At 44.4% G+C, this 21,205-nt stretch overlaps 1 protein-coding gene across 4 annotated transcripts in view; it reads left to right on the forward strand.

The window, feature by feature from the left end:
- The window catches only part of PDXK (pyridoxal kinase), a 93,184-nt gene that overhangs the window by 61,873 nt on the left and 10,106 nt on the right, over positions 1 to 21,205 (forward strand). For all 4 annotated transcript variants that reach the window (XM_050936707.1, XM_050936708.1, XM_050936709.1 and 1 more), the window contains 5 exons: positions 5,622 to 5,705; positions 9,586 to 9,632; positions 15,140 to 15,225; positions 16,106 to 16,151; positions 20,715 to 20,826. In XM_050936707.1, coding sequence (XP_050792664.1) covers positions 5,622 to 5,705; positions 9,586 to 9,632; positions 15,140 to 15,225; positions 16,106 to 16,151; positions 20,715 to 20,826 — 375 coding nt within the window. The remainder of the gene's footprint in view (positions 1 to 5,621; positions 5,706 to 9,585; positions 9,633 to 15,139; positions 15,226 to 16,105; positions 16,152 to 20,714; positions 20,827 to 21,205) is intronic.

The raw sequence follows: 21,205 nt of genomic DNA on the forward strand, positions 1-21,205 counted from the left end.
CAGTGCACACATGACAAGCCATCAGCATTATCGTGACGGCTCCCTGCTCTGTGTTGCGCACGGAACTGGAAAGGTTGGAGGGATAAGAACCACCTGGTCACCCTTGTGTTCTTCTCCTTGTTCTGCTGCATCCATTGAAGAGGGGCATGGTCAGTCACAAGGACAAATCTGCGCCCAAGCAAGTAGTAGCGCAATGCTTCCATGGCCCATTTTACGGCGAGGCACTCTCTCTCCACCACTGCATATTTTTGTTCCCTCGGAAGGAGCTTCCTACTGAGGTAGAGAATTGGATGTTCCTCCTTCCCGACCATCTGTGATAGAACAGCCCCCAACCCTACTTCCGATGCATCTGTCTGCAGGATAAATTCCTTGGTGAAATCAGGGGCTATCAGTACAGGCTTACTGCAGAGGGCAGTCCGTACGTCCATGAATGCTTCCTCTGCTGCGTCAGACTATCTCACCAGATCGGGTCCACAGGCTTTCACTAGGTCTGTCAGGGGGCTTGCCCTTGCGGCAAAGTGGGGGATAAATCGTCGGTAATACCCCACTACACCTAGGAATGCCCGGACTTGTTTCTTGCGACCAATTTTGGATGGCCTCCAACTTGTTCACTTGGGGTTTTACCAGACCTTTTCCCACAATGTAGCCAAGATATTTGGCCTCCGTAAACCCTACAGTGCACTTGGCAGGGTTTGCTGTAAGGCCAGCTCTCCTGAAGGTATCAAGGTCTGCCTCCACCTTCTCTAGGTGGGTTTCCCAGTCTGGGGTATGAATGACCACGTCGTCCAAGTAGGCAGCAGCATAACTGTTATGCGAGCGTAATAGCTTGTCCATGAGGCTCTGGAAAGTAGCTGGGGCCCCATGCAATGCAAAAGGGAGGACAGTATATTGAAAAAGACTCTCTGGTATAGAGAACGCAGTCTTTTCCTTTGCGTCTTCCGCTAGGAGAATCTGCCAGTACTCCTTTGTTAAGTCTAGGGTAGTCAAATACCGGGCATTCCCCATACGATCCACTAGCTCATCTATGCGAGGTATGAGGTACGCGTCGAACTGGGATACTTCATTTAGTCGCCAGAAGTTGTTGCAAAACCTTGTGGTGCCATCAGGTTTGGGCACCAGCATGATTGGGCTGGACCACTAACTGTGGGATTCTTTGATGATCCCCAACTCCAGCATTTTTTTTACTTCTGCTTTTATTTCCTCCCTTTTGGCTGCTGGCACCCGATAGGGCCTCATTGTGATTCTGGCCGCAGGGTTCGTGACGATGTGGTGATATGTCTCGGTTATTCAACTTGGGTTTGTCGAGAACACATCTTAGTTCCGGAAGATCATCTCAGACACCTCATTCTTCTGGTCTGGTGTTAAATTGGGAGACACTCTCACCTGTTTGAAAGGCTTGTTTTCCTAGATATTTGTGCATGTCTCTTGTGCATGCCAGGGTTTCAGAAGGTCTTGTTTTTGGCGTCCTGGCTGCTGTACCTTGTAGGTTACTTCCCCCACGGGTTCAGTCAACTCATAGGACCCCTGCCATTGGACCATAGCATGCTTTCTGCCGTGGGTACCAACACCATCACCCGATCCCCTGGTTGGAACTGTCGAACTTTTGCCTGGCGATTGTAATAGGTTCTCTGGGCCTCCTGTGCCTTTTCCAAATGTTCCCGTACAATAGGGGTGACACGGGCTATCCGGTCTCGCATCTGTATTACATGTTCTGTTATATTTCTCCCCTCATTGGGTTCCTCTTCCCAAATCTCTTTGGCGATATCTAGTATGCCATGGGGGTGACGTCCGTATAATAACTCGAATAGGGAAAACCCAGTTGAGGCCTGAGGTACCTCCCGGATAGCGAACATAAGGTAGGGCAGTAGGGTGTCCCAATCCTTCCTGTCCCGACTTACCACCTTCCTTATCGTAGCCTTGAGGGTTCGATTAAACCTTTCTACCAACCCACCAGTCTGCGGATGGTAAACTGAAGTTCTCAGGGTATGTATATGGAGCAGTGTACAGAGGTCCTTCATTAGCTTTGGCATAAATGGGGTTCCTTGGTCTGTTAATATCTCCTTTGGTAGTCCCACTTGGGCAAAGATCCCCACCAGCTCTTTGGCTATCGTTTTAGAGGCTGTGTTCTGCAGGGGAAGGGCTTCTGGGTAGCGAGTAGCATAGTCCAAAACAACAAGTATATATTGGTGGCCCTGAGCCGTCTTCTCCAGGGGTCCCACTAGGTCCATGGCTATTCACTCAAAGGGGACCTCTATGATGGGGAAGGGGTACTAAAGGTGCCCTCAGGTGGGGATGGGGACTGTGCAACTGACACTCTGGGCAGGACGCACAGTACCTCCGCACTTCATATACTCCGGGCCAGAAGAACTGTCATAGGACTCGTGCCAGGGTCTTCTCTACCCCCAAGTGCCCCCCAAAAAGATGACTATGAGCAAGACTTAATACAGCATTCTGGTGTTTTTGAGGTACTAAGATCTGCTGTACCTTTTGCCCCTGTACTGGTGCAACCCAGTATAAGAGATTCTTCTTCATTATGAAGTAGGGTCCTGGTCCCTGGGTTCTCCCTTCCACGGGGACCCCATCTATTTCAGTCACCTCCTTTCTAATGTTGTTGTACCTTGGGTCTTCAGCCTGGTCACATCCAAAATTTCCTCTCCCGGGGCTAATCTGTCCAAGATCTAGGGTCCCAGTCTCTGTTGCCTCTACTGGTTCAGAAGAGTTAGGGTGGGGGTCAGACTCAGGTGCTTCTCCCTCCTGGGTGGCTTTCTTTTCAGCTACCCGGGTCCACCTACCTACGAGAGCGACCCTCTGGCTTTGGTCCAGTATTTGGGTTCCCAAGGCCTTAGCTGCCCTCCTTGCCCTTTTCAACTTTCTACCCTGTCTGGGAATGGAAAATAAATCGGGATATTTCAAAGAAGACTGAGGGTTGACAGTCTACTGTGGATGCCTCACTAACTTCAGGATTCCCCTCTTTCTCCAAACCTCCTACTGGGAGTAAGTCTCCAAACCCTGGGAAGTCCCTCCCTATGAGCACCGGGTATGGGAGTTTAGGGACTACACTTGCTGCTACCTCAGTAGTGTTCCCTTGAATCTCAATTTTTACTGGGATGGTGGAGTAATAACCAACTGTCCCATGGACGCATGTTATCCCTGTACGCTTAGCCCGCAGCGGCTGGCTACACTTCACAAGCTTCCCCGAGGCAAGCGTGATAGCACTCCCCGAATCAACCAATGCTGTGGTCTCTATCCCATTTAGCTTTACTGGTCTGGTGTACATATGTGGGGTTAGTGAGACCCTCACAAGGTGGATTAGGGAGCATGGGTCTGCCCAGTTCCCCAGGTTACACTGCATCGGCTCCTCAGCATTGGGACACTGTACAGCTATATGTCCCCACTCCCCGCAGGCATAACATCTGTATGGAGCCCTAGGCATTCCCCGGTCTCTTGGTTTGGGCAGTCTAACATCACGATCCTCTTCTCCCTCAGTGCTCCAACTCTTTGTGGCTTCTGGTTGGCCTTCAGCCCCTCTCTTTTTCCACCTGTGATCCCCTGGTTGCCCAGTCACCCGAGCTCTAGGGCTTGGTGCTGCTAGTTTAACCCGGGGTGCCTCTTCCTTAACTGGTGAGGTCAGCTCCCTCTCTGGCCTTCGCCTCTCTACCAGTGCAACAACCTCATCATAGGTGGAGGGTTCGCTCTGGCTTACCCAAGCATGAAGGTCTGGCGGTAGCCCCCTCATGTATCGGTTGATGACCAGAACCTCTAGTATCTCTTCCAGACTCCGGGATTCCGTTTGCAACCACTTTCATGCGAGATGGATGAGGTCATACAATTGGGACCACGGGGTTTTGTTTTCCTGGTACCTCCACTCGTGATATCGCTGGGCCCACACTGCAGTTGTTACCCCAGATCTGGCCGGGATCTCTGCTTTCAGCTGGGGGTAGTCTGCTGCAGCCTCTTCAGGCAGATTATAGTAGGCCTTCTGGGCCTCCCCACACGGGAATGGGGCAAGGATGCCAGACCACTGATCTCGAGGCTAGGCCTCCCGTAGGGCTGTCCTCTCAAAAGCCAGAAGGTATGCCTGTACATCATCCTCCCGCATCATTTTCTGCAGCCAGTGGCTGGCCCGTATGATCTGCTGCAGTTCAGCTCTGTAAGGGTCTTTACCTGGCTTACCAGTTCCCGCAACATAGCTTGGTCTTGAGAAGCCTGGTCCATCAGCAGGTGATTAATCTTTTGTTGCAGCCGCACTGCCTCCTGTTGGGCAGCTGCCTGGACACGAGTAGCCTCTTGCTGGGCCACCATAGCTTGTATCAATGCCCATACTAGGTCATCCATTGTGGTGGAAAAAAAAAATAAACCCTCTACCTTTTTTTTTTAAATCACCCTCCTTCTGCCGTGCCGTGCAGTTGTGACAAAGTTCCTCCTCTACCTTGGTGGGTCCTGCGCTTATTGGCAGATTTGCTCACCTCAGTGATCTTCTCCACAGTCTGGGTCAACTCCTCCTGTGTCTGATCAGGAGTTGGGAGGTTTGGGGGGAACCCGGGCCCTCCCTCTACTCCGGGTTCCAGCCCAGGGCCCTGTGGATTGCAGCTGTCTATAGTACCTCCTGTAACAGCTGCATGACAGCTACAACTCCCTGGGCTACTTCCCCATGGCCTCCTTCAAACGCCTTCTTTATGCTCACCACAGGATCTTCCTCCTGGTGTCTGATAATGCTTGTACTCCTCAATCCTCCAGCAGCACACCCTCACTCTCAGCTCCATGTGCCTCTTGCTCCCAGCTCCTCACACGCACTTCTTCTCCTCTGGCTCCCCCCTCCCTGACTGGAGTGAGCTCCTTTTTAAACCCAGGTGCCCTGATTAGCCTGCCTTGATTGGCTGCAGGTGTTCTAATCAGCTTGTCTGCCTTAATTGGTTCTAGCAGGTTCCTGATTACTCTAGTGCAGCCCCTGCTCTGGTCACTCAGGGAACAGAAAACTACTCAGCCAGTGACCGGTATATTTGCCCTCTACCAGACTCCTGTACCCCACTGGCTTGGGTCTGTCATATTGGGTATATGTACACAACATGCAGTCATACCCTGTAATTGCAGAGTAGACATACCCAGGTTTACGTTTTTTCTGTTTAGTTAAGACATTGGCAGTATCACAGATAACATTGATTTTCAACAAGAAGGCTGCCTCCAGCACAGGTCTCAGAAATGCTAATGAAATTTAAAACTTTATATTTCCCTCTCTCATTTGCTGCGTCCTGAACAATGCTGTTTATACTATGAACTTTCAAACTGGTGTTTTGAACAAAAGGGGTTGTGTCTTCTTTTTAAACAGTTCTTTTTTTATTTCTGAGCATTTAGACCAAGTATTAGGCAATTCCCAGGCAAGACTCATTTACTAAGATTTGTTTTATTTTAGAGACTTAATTGAGTGAGTTAGCAAGTGTTGATCTTGATTTTGTTCTATATCCACTTATCCCTGAATAAAATATTAAGATGTTTTCAGTTCTAAATACTTTTTTCCCAGGAATGGGAAGAAATGACTGCCATTCCTTTCTGCATAGAGATGAGTCTGATGTAAATAAAACATTGCTCTCTGAATTAACTTAAAATTCTTTTTCTGCATAAAGGTTACACGAGGGACGCGTCATTCCTTGCAACGGTGGTTGATATCGTTCAGGAGTTGAAGCTACAGAACTCTGACCTGGTGTACGGTAAGGACTTGATGGCTTTTAACCTTTTCGGTCTCATTATTTTCTGTACACATGTTGAAATCACTTCAGGTGAAGTCAGTGCTCTGACATTATTCTGAATTTCACAACAGTGCTCTGTTTTGATCTTGTTGCGACTCCGTTGGAACGTCAGTTTAGTGTTGCTAAAGTGATTTATTTTTTTCTCTTTTTACTTGTGTGCCTTCTGGTGCTTCTCTTGCATCATGCTAGCCAAAGAAAGATATGCCTTAAGGCACGATCCTCTCTATCTAGCAAAATCCCATGAAATCCTATCTAGTTGCTGCTGTTTGTTGCTTAGCAATGATGGCCTGAGACGTACTGATGATACTGGAAACTGATGACTTCTCTTGATCCTCAGATACAGACTTCTCCACATTGTCCTGTGAAGGTGTCAGTTACACCCTTGAGGTAGCACCCTGGCTTTTTTATTTCTGAAAGGCCAGTTCAGACTCCAGGACCATTTAGTTCTGGACCTGTCTCTGAGATTATACATGAGCGCTGGCAGATGACAGTAATGTTCAGCTGCCCATAGCTGGCCAGGCTCAAACCAGCAATCAAGGGACGAAAGAAATCCAGCATTTCCCATTACCAGTTCCCTGAATTATCCAGTTCCTTGATCATTATAGGTACTTTGAACGGCCACGGTCAAACCCTGCAGACCCTTATCAGGCAGAACTCCCATTAAAGTTGCACAGTCAAGTCAGTGGGAGTTTTCCATGAATAGGGACTGCAAATGATGGCCTGACTCAATGATCTTCAGATTCTATAGAGCTGCCTGGTCAGAACACTCCCCAAATGATTCACAAGCAATTATCAGTTGAAAGAGATGACTCAGATACTGGATTTATTAAACTGTTCCTGTAGCTAACAGAATTCTTATTCTGATAGACGTTGGTTTGTGGCGTATGACTCATCTGAGCCAGCGGCACTTAGATTTCAGTCACTGACTTTGGCCTGCAGAGCTGAAGAATTGTAACCACCCTATGTTGGCCAATCTAAGGTGCCCACGAGGTGCCAAACTGCGGGGAGGAAGGGGGTTCCTGTTCGCCCCATTCTAAAGTGGAGCAGTGATTTCAACATCTTTTAGGTGAAAAATACTCAGATTCATTCTGATGTGTTGCGTAGAGTAGCCCATAAATAAGTGCCTCGTTCAGTCATGATATATAGGTATTACAAATGTTTTAACAAATGTAGTATAAGTAACAGACACTTCCTGCTGAAATAAATAAAAGCATCAGTGGTACAGTTTTATAATCACCAACATTAAGAACCTTCTATGAACACCATGAAATTAAAAGACTCCATCCATCCTGGAGTTCCAACTAAACCATGTTTAAACAGTTCATGATGGAAACAACATGCCTACATGGTATCAAATCTCAGCATAAATGTCTAATTGTTACAGTGGTTTTTGTGAACTGTTTTATATAGCCTAGAAGAGGGCCAGGCTGTACCATGGCTTTATAAAATCATTTTGTAACCTGGTTAGTACTATGTATACCAGGATTTGTAGCAGTGTACGTAGCAGCTTCTACCATTTCAAGGGAACGTGTGTAACATGGTTCTAACACTGTCTTGACATGGTAAAAATTATTGGGTAGGCTGACCTAAAGCCAGCACTGTACAGCAAAAAAACATGTTTAAACATGGCTCTGGCTAGTATGGTTTGGATCGGGCTTTTGTTAAGACACCATAACTTAAATTTAGGCCCAGAATATGTGCTTTAAAAAAAATTTTTTTTTAAAGGAAACTGTTTTTTTTTTTTTTTTTGGTGTTTAAAAAACAGACACATGAAACACATATGAAAAGAAATATTTTTTCATGAGTGGTGGTGGTTTTTTGTTTAACCTTCAGTGAAAATATTTCTCTGATATGTTACGAAGCTTCCAAGAGTTTTGTACTAGAGCATGAAATCAGAAAATAGACTATAAACAGAAACGAGAACCACCCAGTTCAGTTTGATAGAATCATAGGGTTAAAAGGGCCACAAGGGTCATATAGACTAATTGCCAAGATGCAGCATTTGTTGTGTCTAAACTATTCAAGACAGATGGCTATCCAGCCTCCTTTTGAAAACCTCCAAAGACCTCCCTAAGCAGTCTGTTACAGTGTCCTGCTGTTCTTACATTTAGGAAGTTTTTCATGAGATTTAATATAAATTAGTAGTTTGAACCCATTGTCTCTTATCCTACCCACTGTGGTAAGAGAGAATAACTTTCTTCTCCATATTTTTATGCCAGCCTTTCAAGTATTTGGAGACCACTATCATATCCCCCCTTATTCTCCTCTTTTCCAAACTACACATACCCAGTTTCTTCAGCCTTTGCTTACGTGGCTTGTGTTCCATCCCTTTGATCATCTTTGTCATTCACCTCTGGATCCTTTCCAGTTTCTCCACATCCTTTCTATATGTTGGTGACCAAAATTGGACACAGGACTCCAGCTGAGGCCTAACTAGAGCCAAGAAGAGCAGTACTATTACTTCCTGGGACTTGCATCCTATGTCTTTGTTAATGCAACCAAAAACTGCATTTGCATTTCTGACTCGTGTTGAGATTGTGAACCACCACACTCCCAGATCCTTCTCAGCGGTGCTGCTGCCAAGCTAGTTATCTCCCATTCTGTATTTGTGCTTTTGGTTTCTCTTCCCTAAGTGTAGCACCTTACATTTGTCTTTGTTGAATTTCATTTTGTCATCTATAGCCCAGTTCTCCAATTTATCAAGACCCCTTTGAATTTTAGCTCTATGCGCCACAATATTTGCAACCCCTTCCTAGCTTTGGGTGCTCTGAAAATTTGATGAATATGCTTTCGGTGCCTACACCCAGGTCATTAATAATGATGTTAAATAACAATGGACCCAGAACAGATCCCTGTGGAACCCCACTTGAGACCTTCCAATTTGACATTATTCCATCAATAGTTATTAGTTACTGATTGTTTAACCAATTATGTATCCACTTAATGGTAGTTCATTGACCATCTGAAAGAAATATAAAAAGTGGGCAGCAAAATAGCAGGAAATAAACTTAACTTAATTTTTAGAATTCTTTCAGTTTAGTGAGTGACGCTGGTGCTGGTAAGAGAGGTAAAGAACATGTCTTTTTGTGGTGCCAAATGTCGAGGTTGTTTCTCTGACAGATTCCCTTTGACACTAGTAGAAGTTTACCTGAGCAAGGACTGACTGAACATTGAATAAAAACCTTGGGATTTGTTTTATGATTTGTATCTTGACAGTGACTCTCTTAATACTGTGGACACATCACCAGCTGCTGAACTATTTCCACTCCTATTTTGAAATTAAGGTCACTCTGAATAGGCTATTAATGTGATTGATGATCCTGAGACTGCACCATAAATGTCTGTCTTAATCCTAACTTTATCATAATTGGTATGTGTCTACAAAATTTGCTCTGGAAGAAGAACTTTCCTTCTTAATTAAAATAAAATAAGGCTTTGGGGTGATGCATTGTATAAATCTAAGCTCCTCTCCTTTTCTTCCCATATTTCACTAATTATTATTGGTCTGAACTGAGGCAGTCGTTCTCAGCATTTTCCATCTCACAACACTCCCTCCTCTACATCTAACCAGGACATCTCGCCCCCAAAATTTAACAATATAGAGAGGGCAGAGTGGTCGCAACCCTCTGATATCTGTATTTGACATCCTTCTCCCCCCTTACCCTTCATGGATCACAAACTCCTGCTCCGATGTACTGCAAGAATGGTTCAAATGACACAAGTTTATAAAACAACAGTGTTTGTACCTTGTCTGCTACTGTTGGGTAAAAGTATATCTCCCCACAGGGACTACTCAGAGGTCCTACTTTGTTTCTAAGGTTGGTTTTATTTTCTGTTGCAGTGTGTGATCCAGTGATGGGTGACAAATGGAAAGGAGAAGGCTCTATGGTTGGTAATCGTCTGCTTGAACCATATTTAGACTGACAAGCTGCTTATACCAGAACAAAGCTACCTTGCTCAAATTTGAGTCTAAATTCCAGTGTCACATTTATAGAGCTCTTACTTTACTTGAATGAACTTAGTGCTTCTGAAGTGTGCTAGATGGATAGCCTTGAAAACTGTGGTCCCCTGTCAACCCCCAGAACAACTAGCATACGGACTGTCAGTGAAAAATGTCCTCCATGCCACTCATAGTGCGTTAGCCATCTATCATTGTGAAGGCCTCTCTGTTGACAATGCCAACAAAACTGCCACTTGGGAATTGAACACCTGTCCATTAGCAACTAATCTGAGGTGAATCATTTCACATAGATTTCCCAACAGCCATTAGCCAGGACTTTGACTTAAGGATCAAAGATTCTATAGCCTGGTACCGAACGCTAAAGCGGCATTAACACTTTGGAGTCTATTTTCTCAAGCAGTAAGCAAATAGAATTTCATTTAAAAAAAAAAGTTAGTAGGAAAACATCAATAGTGAGAAATCTGTTACTTCCGCCAGTCTTAGCTTTCCAGACATAATCTCCTACTATGGGTCCTTTGTGCCATTATAGTTTATCTGTTAAGGTATTAGATTTTTGCCACATAAAATAGCTCTTCTGTTCTCACTTAATGGTAATACAGTTTGCCTTTGCATATGTGTTCTCACTACTTCAGTTCGTGACTCGTGCGGTGTGTGCGCTCCCTGTGCTTTCTGCTTGCACAGTCAGAAAAGAATATGATACTGTAAATTAACATTACGGGTTTGTTTTGAAAGTGTTCCTTAAAAAAAAAAAAAAGCTGTTTGTCACAGCTTCCTGGAGCATCACCACCCTGTTTTTACAGTCTTGATGAATACAGGTCATAAACTAAAGCCTCAACTCCATAGTCTCAGTTCCTGGAAGGCAGGAAACTGGCAAGAGCAGTGCCTGCTTGCCAGGAACAGAACTAGATGAGCTTCTGGGCTCATGGTTGTAATTTCCTCTCAGTTACAGAAGGTTTAGTAATGGCCGTGGGGTGGAAGACAGAGCTATATGGAAGAGATGGAGCAAACATAATTACCTGACCCACCATCTCATTCCTGCTGGAAGATGTAACACAATGACCACTCAAGTCTTTTTGAGTTAGAATGGACCCAGTCTTGTTTTCCTTAATCTGACCATTGACACCAATGGAAGTTTGGCCTGAACGAAGGCTTCATGATTGAGTTTAATATGACTGTATTATGGTAGCACCTAGACGCCACAACTGAGAGTGGGGTCTCATTGTGGTAGGCACTGCACACATGCTGTATGAGACTGTCTTTGTCCCGAAGAGCTAACAAGCCTACTAGACAGCACAGACAAAAGATAGAAGAAAGGAGGTAGCATAGTCCCCATTTAACAAATAGGGAACTGAGGCACAGAGAGTCACAGCCTATAGTAAACCACGAACATTCCCAAAGGGGTTGGTTAACTTGAGTTAGCTGGCAATAAACTCAAGTTACAACAGGAGCAAAATTCTAGTCTAGCTAGGCCTTTAGTGAACTTTGGCTAGCGAGTAAGATTGATATGCCAGAATGTAAAATGCTAAGTTACACACTAGTCTTTGTTTGAGGCTACTAACAGCAGCAAACCAATAGGCTCCTAGTATTTGTTCAGCACCTGTTGTCTGCTCGGACAGTCAGTTTAATAGAGCTAATGAGTCAAATCCAGCCCTGCTGTATTCCCATTGATTTTATACGATACTGCTTCTATTTACGCCAAGGCTTAATTTGGTTCGGAATTGGTATACATTCTTTTTTAATGTCACTCATGACAGAAGTGCTGAGTATTAAAGAAACAGTTTGTTTATCAAAACCCTGCAGAAACATTAACAAACATTAGACTGTTTTTACCTGTAAATTACTGTACAACAGACTGAGGGTCGAAAATGAAGAGCATGTGGCTTCCTGGGCTGATACAAGTTGACTTGGGGTAGTGAACTCCTAAACTTCCACCTCAGCATGAAACTTCTTGTCATGAAAAGTAGCAGACATGCCAGGTAGTGATGGAATTGTATTTCAAGTAGTAGCTGCTCTGTCAGGATGTTCAGAAATGGGAACACAAGGTCAGGGGACAGGTGGGAAAGAGGGAAGTATCAGCACTTTTTAGGTGAAGACTTTAGTCTCTTATTCAGTTGCTAAAGAAAGAATTACTTGAGGCACTTTAGATAACTGTGTGGGGATATAAAGAATTATTTTGTTTTTAATGTATATATTCCAATTATGTTGCAGAAGCAGGAATGACCTTTTATTTAAAGATATTGTCTATTATTCAAAAAATTTCAAATCTAAGACATTTAATTCCCCCACACCCAATATTAAACACATTTCTTTCTTAAAACAAAACAAAAAAAACCCAAAACACCTCATTCCACAGCTTATTTACCCATATATCATTCTTGGGGCCTGGTCCTGCAACTGGATATGTGTGAGTGGACCCTGCACCCAGCTGGGCCCCTTTGACATAAGTAAAATAGAGCTGCCATTAAAACAACAAATGTTTCCTTGGCTCTGATACTGAATCACCTTCTGAGCAAAAGAGTGGGAAACCTAGAAATTCCCCAACCAGGCACCAGTGCCTCCTGACACTCCATCAGCCAGTGAACATGAAGATCTCAGCAGCACTGCCCCAAGTCAGTGAAAGGAGGGGAAACGCTGTGCTATGTTGATCCCTGCTCACGTACTTGGACCTATATCAAATCATAACTGTTTTCCTTGGAGCGATTGTGCACATATATATTCCACTTCAGCTGAGTGTGTTCCCAGTACACTGGAACCAGAGACTTTTAGGACTTGTCTAGAGGAACAATTAGTATGTGGCAAGCTGAGGTGTTGGCCTACTGTGCATTAGCATGCCAAACGCTAACTGTCCCTGTGGACTCTGCTACCATGCACTAAAAGTTTCCAGTTCCCATTTAAAGTGGAGTAGATCAAAGTGCGCTAGGGAACTTTTAGTGTGCTTTAGTAGCCGTTTTGCACTCAGAATCTTCTCACTGGTGGGAGGGGGCTCATGGCTGGGGCTTGGGGTGCGGCCTCCAGCTGGGTGGCACTTACCTCAGGCGGCTCCCAGACGGCAGCGCAGCAGGGCTAAGGCAGGCTTCCTGCCTGCCCCGGCCCCATGCTGCTCCCAGAAGGAGCCAGTGCATGCCTGCAGCCCCTGGGGAGTGGAGTGGAGAAGGGCTCTACACGCTGCCCATCTCTGTGAGCACTGCCCCTGCGGCTCCCATGGGCCACAGTTCCCCATTTCCAGCCAATGGGAATTGCAGGGGTGGTGCTTGCAGGCAGGAGCAGTATGCAGAGGCCCTTCCTCCCCCCCGGGGTCACGGGGTCGTGCTGACTGCTTCTGGGAATGACGTGGAGCCGGGGCAGGCAGGGAGTCTGCCTTAACAGCAGCCCTGCTGCGCAGCCGGAGATCGTGATCGACTGGGAGAGTCTCCAGGATTGACCAGTTGATCGCGATTGACTGAGTGGTCACCACTTGTTTAGGCTTACTATAAATAAGTAGTTTTAGTGTTTTCTTTGATTTTCTCCCTGAAGGGATAACTTCTGTTTTTCTTGTTCCTAGTGTTGTACTCTGGTACTAGCTTTACATGTCCCCAGGTTTTAAATACTGCCCTTCATAGGAAGCTGTTACGAACGTGAACAATGTCTTCTTCATTAGACATGATGAAGAGCGTATCAGGGACAAGTGCAGCATCTGCAACTCCTTGACTAGGAGAACACACAAGTCTGTTTAGGTACAAAGTACCTCATGGAGAAATCCATGTGCCTGGCCTGTGATCCAGGCCCCTCTGGAGGAGGAGTACTCAGCTTTCTCAGTCCCAGAGGGGCCTGGCTCTTCAGATTCTGTCCCCTCCACCATGAGAACTGGCTGCAGACAGTAGACCTCCAGAGAGAAAAGTCATTCTTCTTCCCTGGAGCCATACTCCAAGGCTGCTATAACTCCAGCCCTTGGAAAGTAATGACTGCATCAAGATGGAAGAAGGGCTCCTTGCACTCACACAGGAACTCCAGCTGCAGCATTTCATGTGATACAGCAGGGCTTTTTGGCCTGAGGGCCACCTTGTATGGGGAAATTGCATGCAGGGCCATGAATGTAGGGCTGGGGCAGGAGGTAGGGGTGCGGGAGGGAGTGCAGGATGTGGGAGGGGATGTGGTGCGCAGGAAGGGGCTCAGGCAAGGGATTCAGGTGCAAGAGGGATGTGGGGAGTGGCAGGGGGCTCAGGGCAGGGGGTTGCAGTGCAGGAGGGGTGTGGCAAGAGGCTCAAGCAGGGAGTTAGGGGGCTCAGGGCAGGGGGTTGAGGTGCGGGGTGACAGAGGGATGATGGCTCTGGCCCGGCACCGCTAACCTGGAGTGGCTCTAGGGTGGCAGCGGCAGACAGTGAGGCTGTCGCAGGCTCCCTGCCTGCCTGCCCTGGCCCCACACCACTGCCAGAAGTGGCCAGCACCACGTTCCTGCGGCCCCTGGGGGAAGGAGAGGGGGCAGAGGGCACTGATGCTGTTGACCATTTAACCTGAGGTGCTGATGGGCTTTCCTCCCAACATCCCAGTTGTGGACATTTGTGGAACAGCAATATGGTCCTCTGTCTACACATTTGCTAAGCACTATGCCATCAGAATAGCTTCCGTTTTACAGTCATCATTCAAGTAGACGCCAAACTCCCACCACCTGAAGGAGCAGTGCTTGGGAATCACCTGAAGTGCACAACCACTCAGAGGAAAAAAGGTTACTTCTCTGTACAGTAACTGTTGGAGATGTGGAGATATCCCATGACTCACCCTTCTTCCCTGCTCCTTCTGAGACTAATGTTGCCAAGATACCGGTGAGAAGGAACTGAGGGGAAGTTGGAGTTGCCTCCCTTTATTCCCTTGGTTGTAGGCACAAGGACACATGGGCTGGTGTGTGCACTACCCCAACAGCACTGCTGACTAAAAGTCTCTATGTCAAGTGTACTGGGTACAGTGGAAGGTATATGTGTACAACATGTCTCAAAGATAAATAGTCACTGTACAAGATAAAAAGTAATGGTTGTAACTAACTTTTTTTTTTGGTTGGTTGGTTGGTTTTTTTTGTTTTTTTGGAAAGTGTTTTTGAGCCAGGAATCTTTGGTGGCCCCTACCAGCCCACATAAATGAAGTTATTCTTACAACCACCATGCCAGGTGGAGAATAATTCCTCATTTAACAGAGGTGAGAAACTGAGACACGGAGAGGTTAAAGGACTCTTCCAAAGTCGCATAACAAGTCAGTTGCAAAGCTAGGAAGAGAAGCCAGGAGTTATGACTCCACTTATTGCTCTAACTTCTAAATACTCCTGCAGGTTGGAAACTGAATAGTCCACTAGGTTAGAGAATGCATGTTAATGTATGGAAATCAAATTTAATGAAGGAAAATGACCCCTGCAACTTCCAAAGTAATTTCTAGCAGAGTTCATTGTCATTTTCCTGTTCTTTTTCAGTATGTGCCAAAGGAGCTTCTCCCAGTCTACAGGGACAGAGTTGTACCCGTTGCAGATATAATAACTCCTAATCAGTTTGAGGCTGAGTAAGTACTCGTTTCTTTTAATGCTTGGTAAATCTGGGGCTAAAAGCAGGAACAAATGAGCCCCCTTCCTCCCGTTATACTTCTTAAGTTGGCTTTTGTTTGTGTTTATGGGTTTTGTTACTTTTTTTTAAAAAGTTTTTAAATGTAGCTTTTTAGTAAATCTTGGAGATTGCTTGTTTTAAAAAAAAATTAATTTCACCTTTTTAAATTATAACTCCCCAAAATATCCTATTTTCTTAAACATCTGAATTTTATTGTTACTTTTAATTGACTGTGTCCAGAGGTCACATCTGAAGCTTGTTGGAAAATATTTTTGTCTCCCACCACCTTCTCGGTGCAAAAAAATGATTTTTTTTCCAGTTTTTGATTTTTGTTTTGTTTTTTCCCCCGAATAGTCTGTCTGAAAACCGAAATAGTTGGCTTTGGAAATACCATAAGAACACCTCATGATCCCCTTCTCCTCTCTGGGCTAGGCTCCCTGATCAGTTTAAATCTCAATGATGCATCATGGTCTTACCTCTTTTTCTGAGAGAGTCCCATGTTTTTGATTCATCATGAGAGATGGAAAAATGAGTTGTGAAGTGGTGGTATTTGTGATGCAGACAATTCACTGCAACATAACTTAGACCACCCATTGGTTTCATGTACAGAGCATTTTAAATTTTAGTCAGTTGACAATAAGATATGAAATTTTATCTGTTGTATGCAAAAGACATTGAAAGACAGTCTGGTACTACATGCTATTTTATATAGTCAATTATTTGCTCAGGCCCTCTTGTAAACAAGATACCATCTATTCAGAGACTTAATCCTGGTGAGGAAAGCAAACAGTGATTGTACATAGTTTATATGCTTTTTAATCTTCTTTCCTGATTTCCAGGTTGCTCACCGGCAGAAAGATCCACACAGAAAAAGAAGCTTTAGAGGTATGTAGGTGTGTGTGTTTCCGGAAGTCTAACTGCAATTTTGTAGTTTATAGTTTGTGTCCTTAAAGCTTGCATATAGCCTGCCGTCTCTCCTTCTCTGTAATTTCTCTGCAAAGCTGTAGTGATTCAGGTCACACTTCATGCACAGAAAACTTTTTATAGTTAGTGTTGGAATGTTGAAGAAAATCTTTTTTAAAAGACATAAATAAAACCACAACAATGATATTAAATAGAGCACTGTGGACTTAATGCCACTGAGATGTAAGGATGGGGTGGAAGGTGAAGGAGCCGCCATATATTATAAATGATCACACTGCCAGTCATGGAGAAATGCATTAATTAAGATGAAAACCATACTCTTCTTTCAAATGTCTGATGTGGTGTGCTAGCTGCTCCCCCTGCTGCCAGCATGAGACTACTGTGATAGCAACACTGCAGGGCTAGCACGGCCAGCTTTCACTCTGCCAAAGGGCTTGCTAGAGAGGAAAAAGTTACCAGCAAGCTCTGCAGTGCCGCAGGGAACAGCACTGAGGAAACTGTGTGCTGGAAGGGTTGGGCTCTGGGTACTATTCTGCTGTAGGTAGCTGCGGCTGGAAGGTTCTTAACATTAACTTTTAGAGGGGCTGGGTGTTACTATCCAGAGAGCTGGGCAGCAGGATGGGGCTTGTGGTGCTCACTCCAGTAGAGCAGAGGACAAGCAGCCAGGCTGCAGTTATGGTCTTCAGACACTTCCAAATAGCAGGCACAGAGGAACCTGAACCTTGTTCTGTGAAAGCTAGCATCATGATCTGACAGTGTTAGGCCTGGTCTACACTGGGATGGGGATTGATCTAAGGTACACAACTTCAACTACGAGAATAGCGTAGCTGAAGTCGATGCATCTGAGTTCGAATTAAAATTACTTCGCGTCCTCGCAGCACGCTGCGGCTCCCATATCGACTTTGCTTCCGCCTCTCGCCGAGCTGGAGTTCAGCAGTCGATGGGAGGGCGATCGGGATCGATTTATCGCATCTACACTACATGCGATAAATCAATCCCTGATAGATCGATCACTACCCGCCAGTCCGGCAGGTAGTGTAGACGTACCCTTAGAAGCTGCCGATTTCACAAACATCCCGTTCTACAGTAAGGATTTGTCCTTGTAGGGTTAAATCCTCTCATTCTTATGCAAGCTAAACAAACACTGAAGTCTGCAGGGTTGGAACCCTGAAGTGTAAAACTAAGAATTTGATGTAATGTTGACTTGAGGGGCTCAGTTCTATTCTAACACATGCTTCCTTTCTGTGAATACAATTGAATCCTTCAGTAAAAGACTCTGGAATTATTTCTCCTGATTTGATTTTTCACCTTTTTTTAATGTTGGTCTGAAAATTGTATTCCAGTGGTCATGCTGACGCCCAGGATAGTAGAGAACTTACAGCAGCCGTGATATTTGCAGTTTTTCCTCCAGCAAAGCCATCTGAATGTCAGTTGCTGATTTGTTTTGTTTTTTTCCCCCCAGCGGAAAGCAGCTCAAAAAATCAGACATTTTTACTTTTATTCCTGTTTTGCATCCCCCAATGTGCCCTATCCAGGGGATACCCCTTATGCTACTCACCACTAATTATAACAGCGTCTTTGCTGTTCTCATTAATGGAATTAAGAGCCTAAGGCCTAGTCTATACTGGGGGGATCGATCTAAGTGACGCAACTTCAGCTATGTCAATAACGTAGCTGAAGTCGACATACTTAGATCTACTCACCACGGTGTCTTCACTGCGGTGAGTCGACTGCTGCCGCTCCCGCATCGACTCTGCCTGCGCCTCTTTCGGCGGTGGAGTACAGTAGTCGATGGGAGAGCACTCGGGGTCAATTTATCGCACCTGGACTAGACATACCCTGAGTAGCGTGGAGTGGTTATGCTGCTAGTCACGCTTACAAGCCATTAGTTTCAGTCTGAACGTTCCAGTCCTACACAAGAATGATGATAATATGCTACTGAGTAACTGTTTTTCAAATGAATTCTCTTCCAAGCAATGTGATTGCTGGATGCTGACCCTTATTTACTGATAAAAATCTCTCAAAAACAATGAAGTCTCAACCAGGGAGGCGACAATGTAGTAATAAACAAACCTTACCCATTTGAAAACCAATTTCTTGTAGGATTTTTTTTTTCCTTCTGGCCATGTTTTTCCTCAGCTGCCTGCAGCACACAGGGTCTGTTCCACATGATCTCTTCTGTACAGCAAAGACCAAGGCTGGAATCCTGGCCCCACTCAAGTCAATGGGAATTAAGTCAACAGTAGGGCCAGGGTTTTACCTCAAGTGCAGAGCAAGTAGAGCTGGTTGGGAATTTTTTGACAAAATGTTTTTGTTTTCATTAGAAAAACCGATTAATCAAAACACACTTTTCACAGAAATGTTTCTGTTTTCATGACAATTGAGTTGGGAAGCTTTCTCAGGTTGGTGGGGAGGAAAGAGAGAGTGACCCCCAAATAACTTGTAGTTAGGGCACCCTGCTTTGAATCAGGCAGAGCAGGGACTTGAACTTGGGTCTCCCACACGTTAAGTGAGTGCCTTAACCACATGGCAATTGGCTATTCTGGAAAGCTTGGGGTGGGGAGTCTCATCACCATCCCCCTCCCCCACCCCGGCTTGAAGACAAAATGAAAACAGTTTTTGAAACCTTGAAACTTTTTCCAAAATGGAATTAATGTTACCTAGCCAGCTCTAATAGTGAAAGCAATGGCAGCACTATATAATCCCCTGACACAATTATACATGGTCTGGTGTTATTGTAGAGGTGAACAAATCATGCTAGAGTCTTAGATAAACCTGCCTTGGAATGACCATGCTAGTCAGAATTCTCTCTTCTGCACTAGAACTCCAACCTGAATGTTTAACTGTGCTGGGTCTGCCTTATTGAGACTTCCTTTGTAGTGAAGATCTGGCCCTAAGCCAGGTAGTTGTTCACTCTTCAAAGATGGAAAAATCTTCATTCTATTACTTTGCTACATCAGTCAGATAAAGAGTCGTCCAAGTAGAGTGGAAATCCCATGCACCTAGCAACCAAGTACTAACCATTGTTAGGCAATCATGGGGTCACCATGTTATAACCTTGTATAAAAGCATTGCACAACTGATGCCTCATGGAAAATTATGAAAGGGGTTGCTATTAGAAACAGCTCTGCCACAGATGCAATCCACTTGCTTTCCCCTTTTAAAAGACCATTTATAAACCAGTTCTCAGAATTACTATTCCATGGTCTCTGAATTCTTGCGCACAGTGAGAGATCACAGTATGTATGTACTGATCTGATAACATCAGTAATGCCATTGACTGGTTCCTGAGCAGGGGCATCTATTTATAGGGTACAGCCAAGTCTCTGTTGGAGAGGACTTTTCAGGTTTTTTTCACTTTTCATAATTTTTTAAATTTTGATCGAGATAGTACAAGAATATTAGAAACCCTGGTGAAACATTTAATATGGAATGAAAATGGACATGCCATCACCTCATAGATTCAATGCACCAGCACCAGTTGGTGGAGTTACTGATTTTTACCAACTCTGTGTGTGTTAGGAAGTTGACAGTTGAGAAATAACTTTGAAGCTCAGACAAGAAAGGAAGGTAATACAGAACAGAAATTGGAGAAGTAAGCCCTTATTATTCAGCCGCTCATGAGTCATAGCTAGGCTGAGAGGATTTCTTCTAGGGGAATTTATTTGTTATATCTGCTTTTTATGCTAAAATCCAGTACTGAAGTCATCCATTCTTCGTGTAATGAAAATCACTTCCACACCAGCCAATTGTAGAGTCAAAGAGAGGGATTTTGATTTCTGGTGAGAAATGCTTAGGGGGGGAATATACCTAAAATGTTAGACACGTACACATCATCTGCAGATACAAACATGCCTTTGAAACATACGGTACCTACGTTCCAAAATGAGAAGGAGATTGAGAAACATTTACATGAGAAGCTCAGATAAATTCCCTTTATTTAAGCCTTATTAAATTTATTATTATTATTATTTTTCACTCTTATGATGATGGCTATATAAGCCATTCTGTCATTATAGTTCAGTGTAACAACTTCTCTAGCAACTGAGGTATCAGAATCCTATTAACTATTACAAGACACTAGCGCTCTCACACATGTTTATGTGGATTCACTCTCCCCCATCTAATAAGATCTTAAATTGTGGAACTTTTTGTGTGTGTGTGGCGGAGGGGGGAGCACAAACCCCACATGATTAGAAGTTTCTTATTACTTATGGTTTTGCTCTCCTCTTTGGAAGCCTGTACAGTTGAACTCATGGTATAGGAAGAAGATCTGAAAATAATACAGAGAAACTTAATATATTGTAATAAGTGCATAAATGTTATAGATTTCTAAATCTAATCCTAATATTTTAAATTAGTTGTTTGAGAGGAAACTACTTAATCTTTATGAGGGTTGCAATGAAGTTTTTAAGTATTCAACAAAACTGTTCTTCAGCATTATTAATGGAGCTGTGCTCAATGACTGCTGCCATTTATCAGTAACACGTAATAACTAGTTCTTGTCATTTTGTGCCTGGGAAGGTAATGGATATGCTTCATGCTATGGGACCAGAGACCGTGGTGATCACAAGCTCAGACCTACAGGGTTCTCTGGGAAGTGACTTCCTAATTGCACTAGGGAGCCAAAGGAAAAGTAAGTCATGGTCTTGTTTTATCAAACAGCTCGCTCGATTTGTTTCTGTTGATTTAAAAATAAATCACTCCATTAAAACAGCCTGGAGTACATGGGAACAGCTCAATCATACGGATTCAGGCGCCTGCAGTGGTGGTGGGGTGGGAAGATGGAAACTTAAGATGTTTGTCAGTGAAGAAGAAAAATCGCACTGTCCTCTTGACAAAATAGATTGTAAACAAACTGGACAGGAACAATTTGTTTCTTTCTTTCCTAATCCTTTTTTCTCCCCATGTCTTTCCCGTCTTCTGATAGCACCAAGCACTGTCTGTGCTCGGTAAATTGTTTAAATGCTCTCATATTAAAGGAGTGCTGTTGAGCAGGATGGTGAATAATCCTA

The sequence above is a fragment of the Gopherus flavomarginatus genome, chromosome 1 (genome assembly GCF_025201925.1).
Source record: "Gopherus flavomarginatus isolate rGopFla2 chromosome 1, rGopFla2.mat.asm, whole genome shotgun sequence".
Classification (NCBI taxonomy): domain Eukaryota; kingdom Metazoa; phylum Chordata; order Testudines; family Testudinidae; genus Gopherus; species Gopherus flavomarginatus.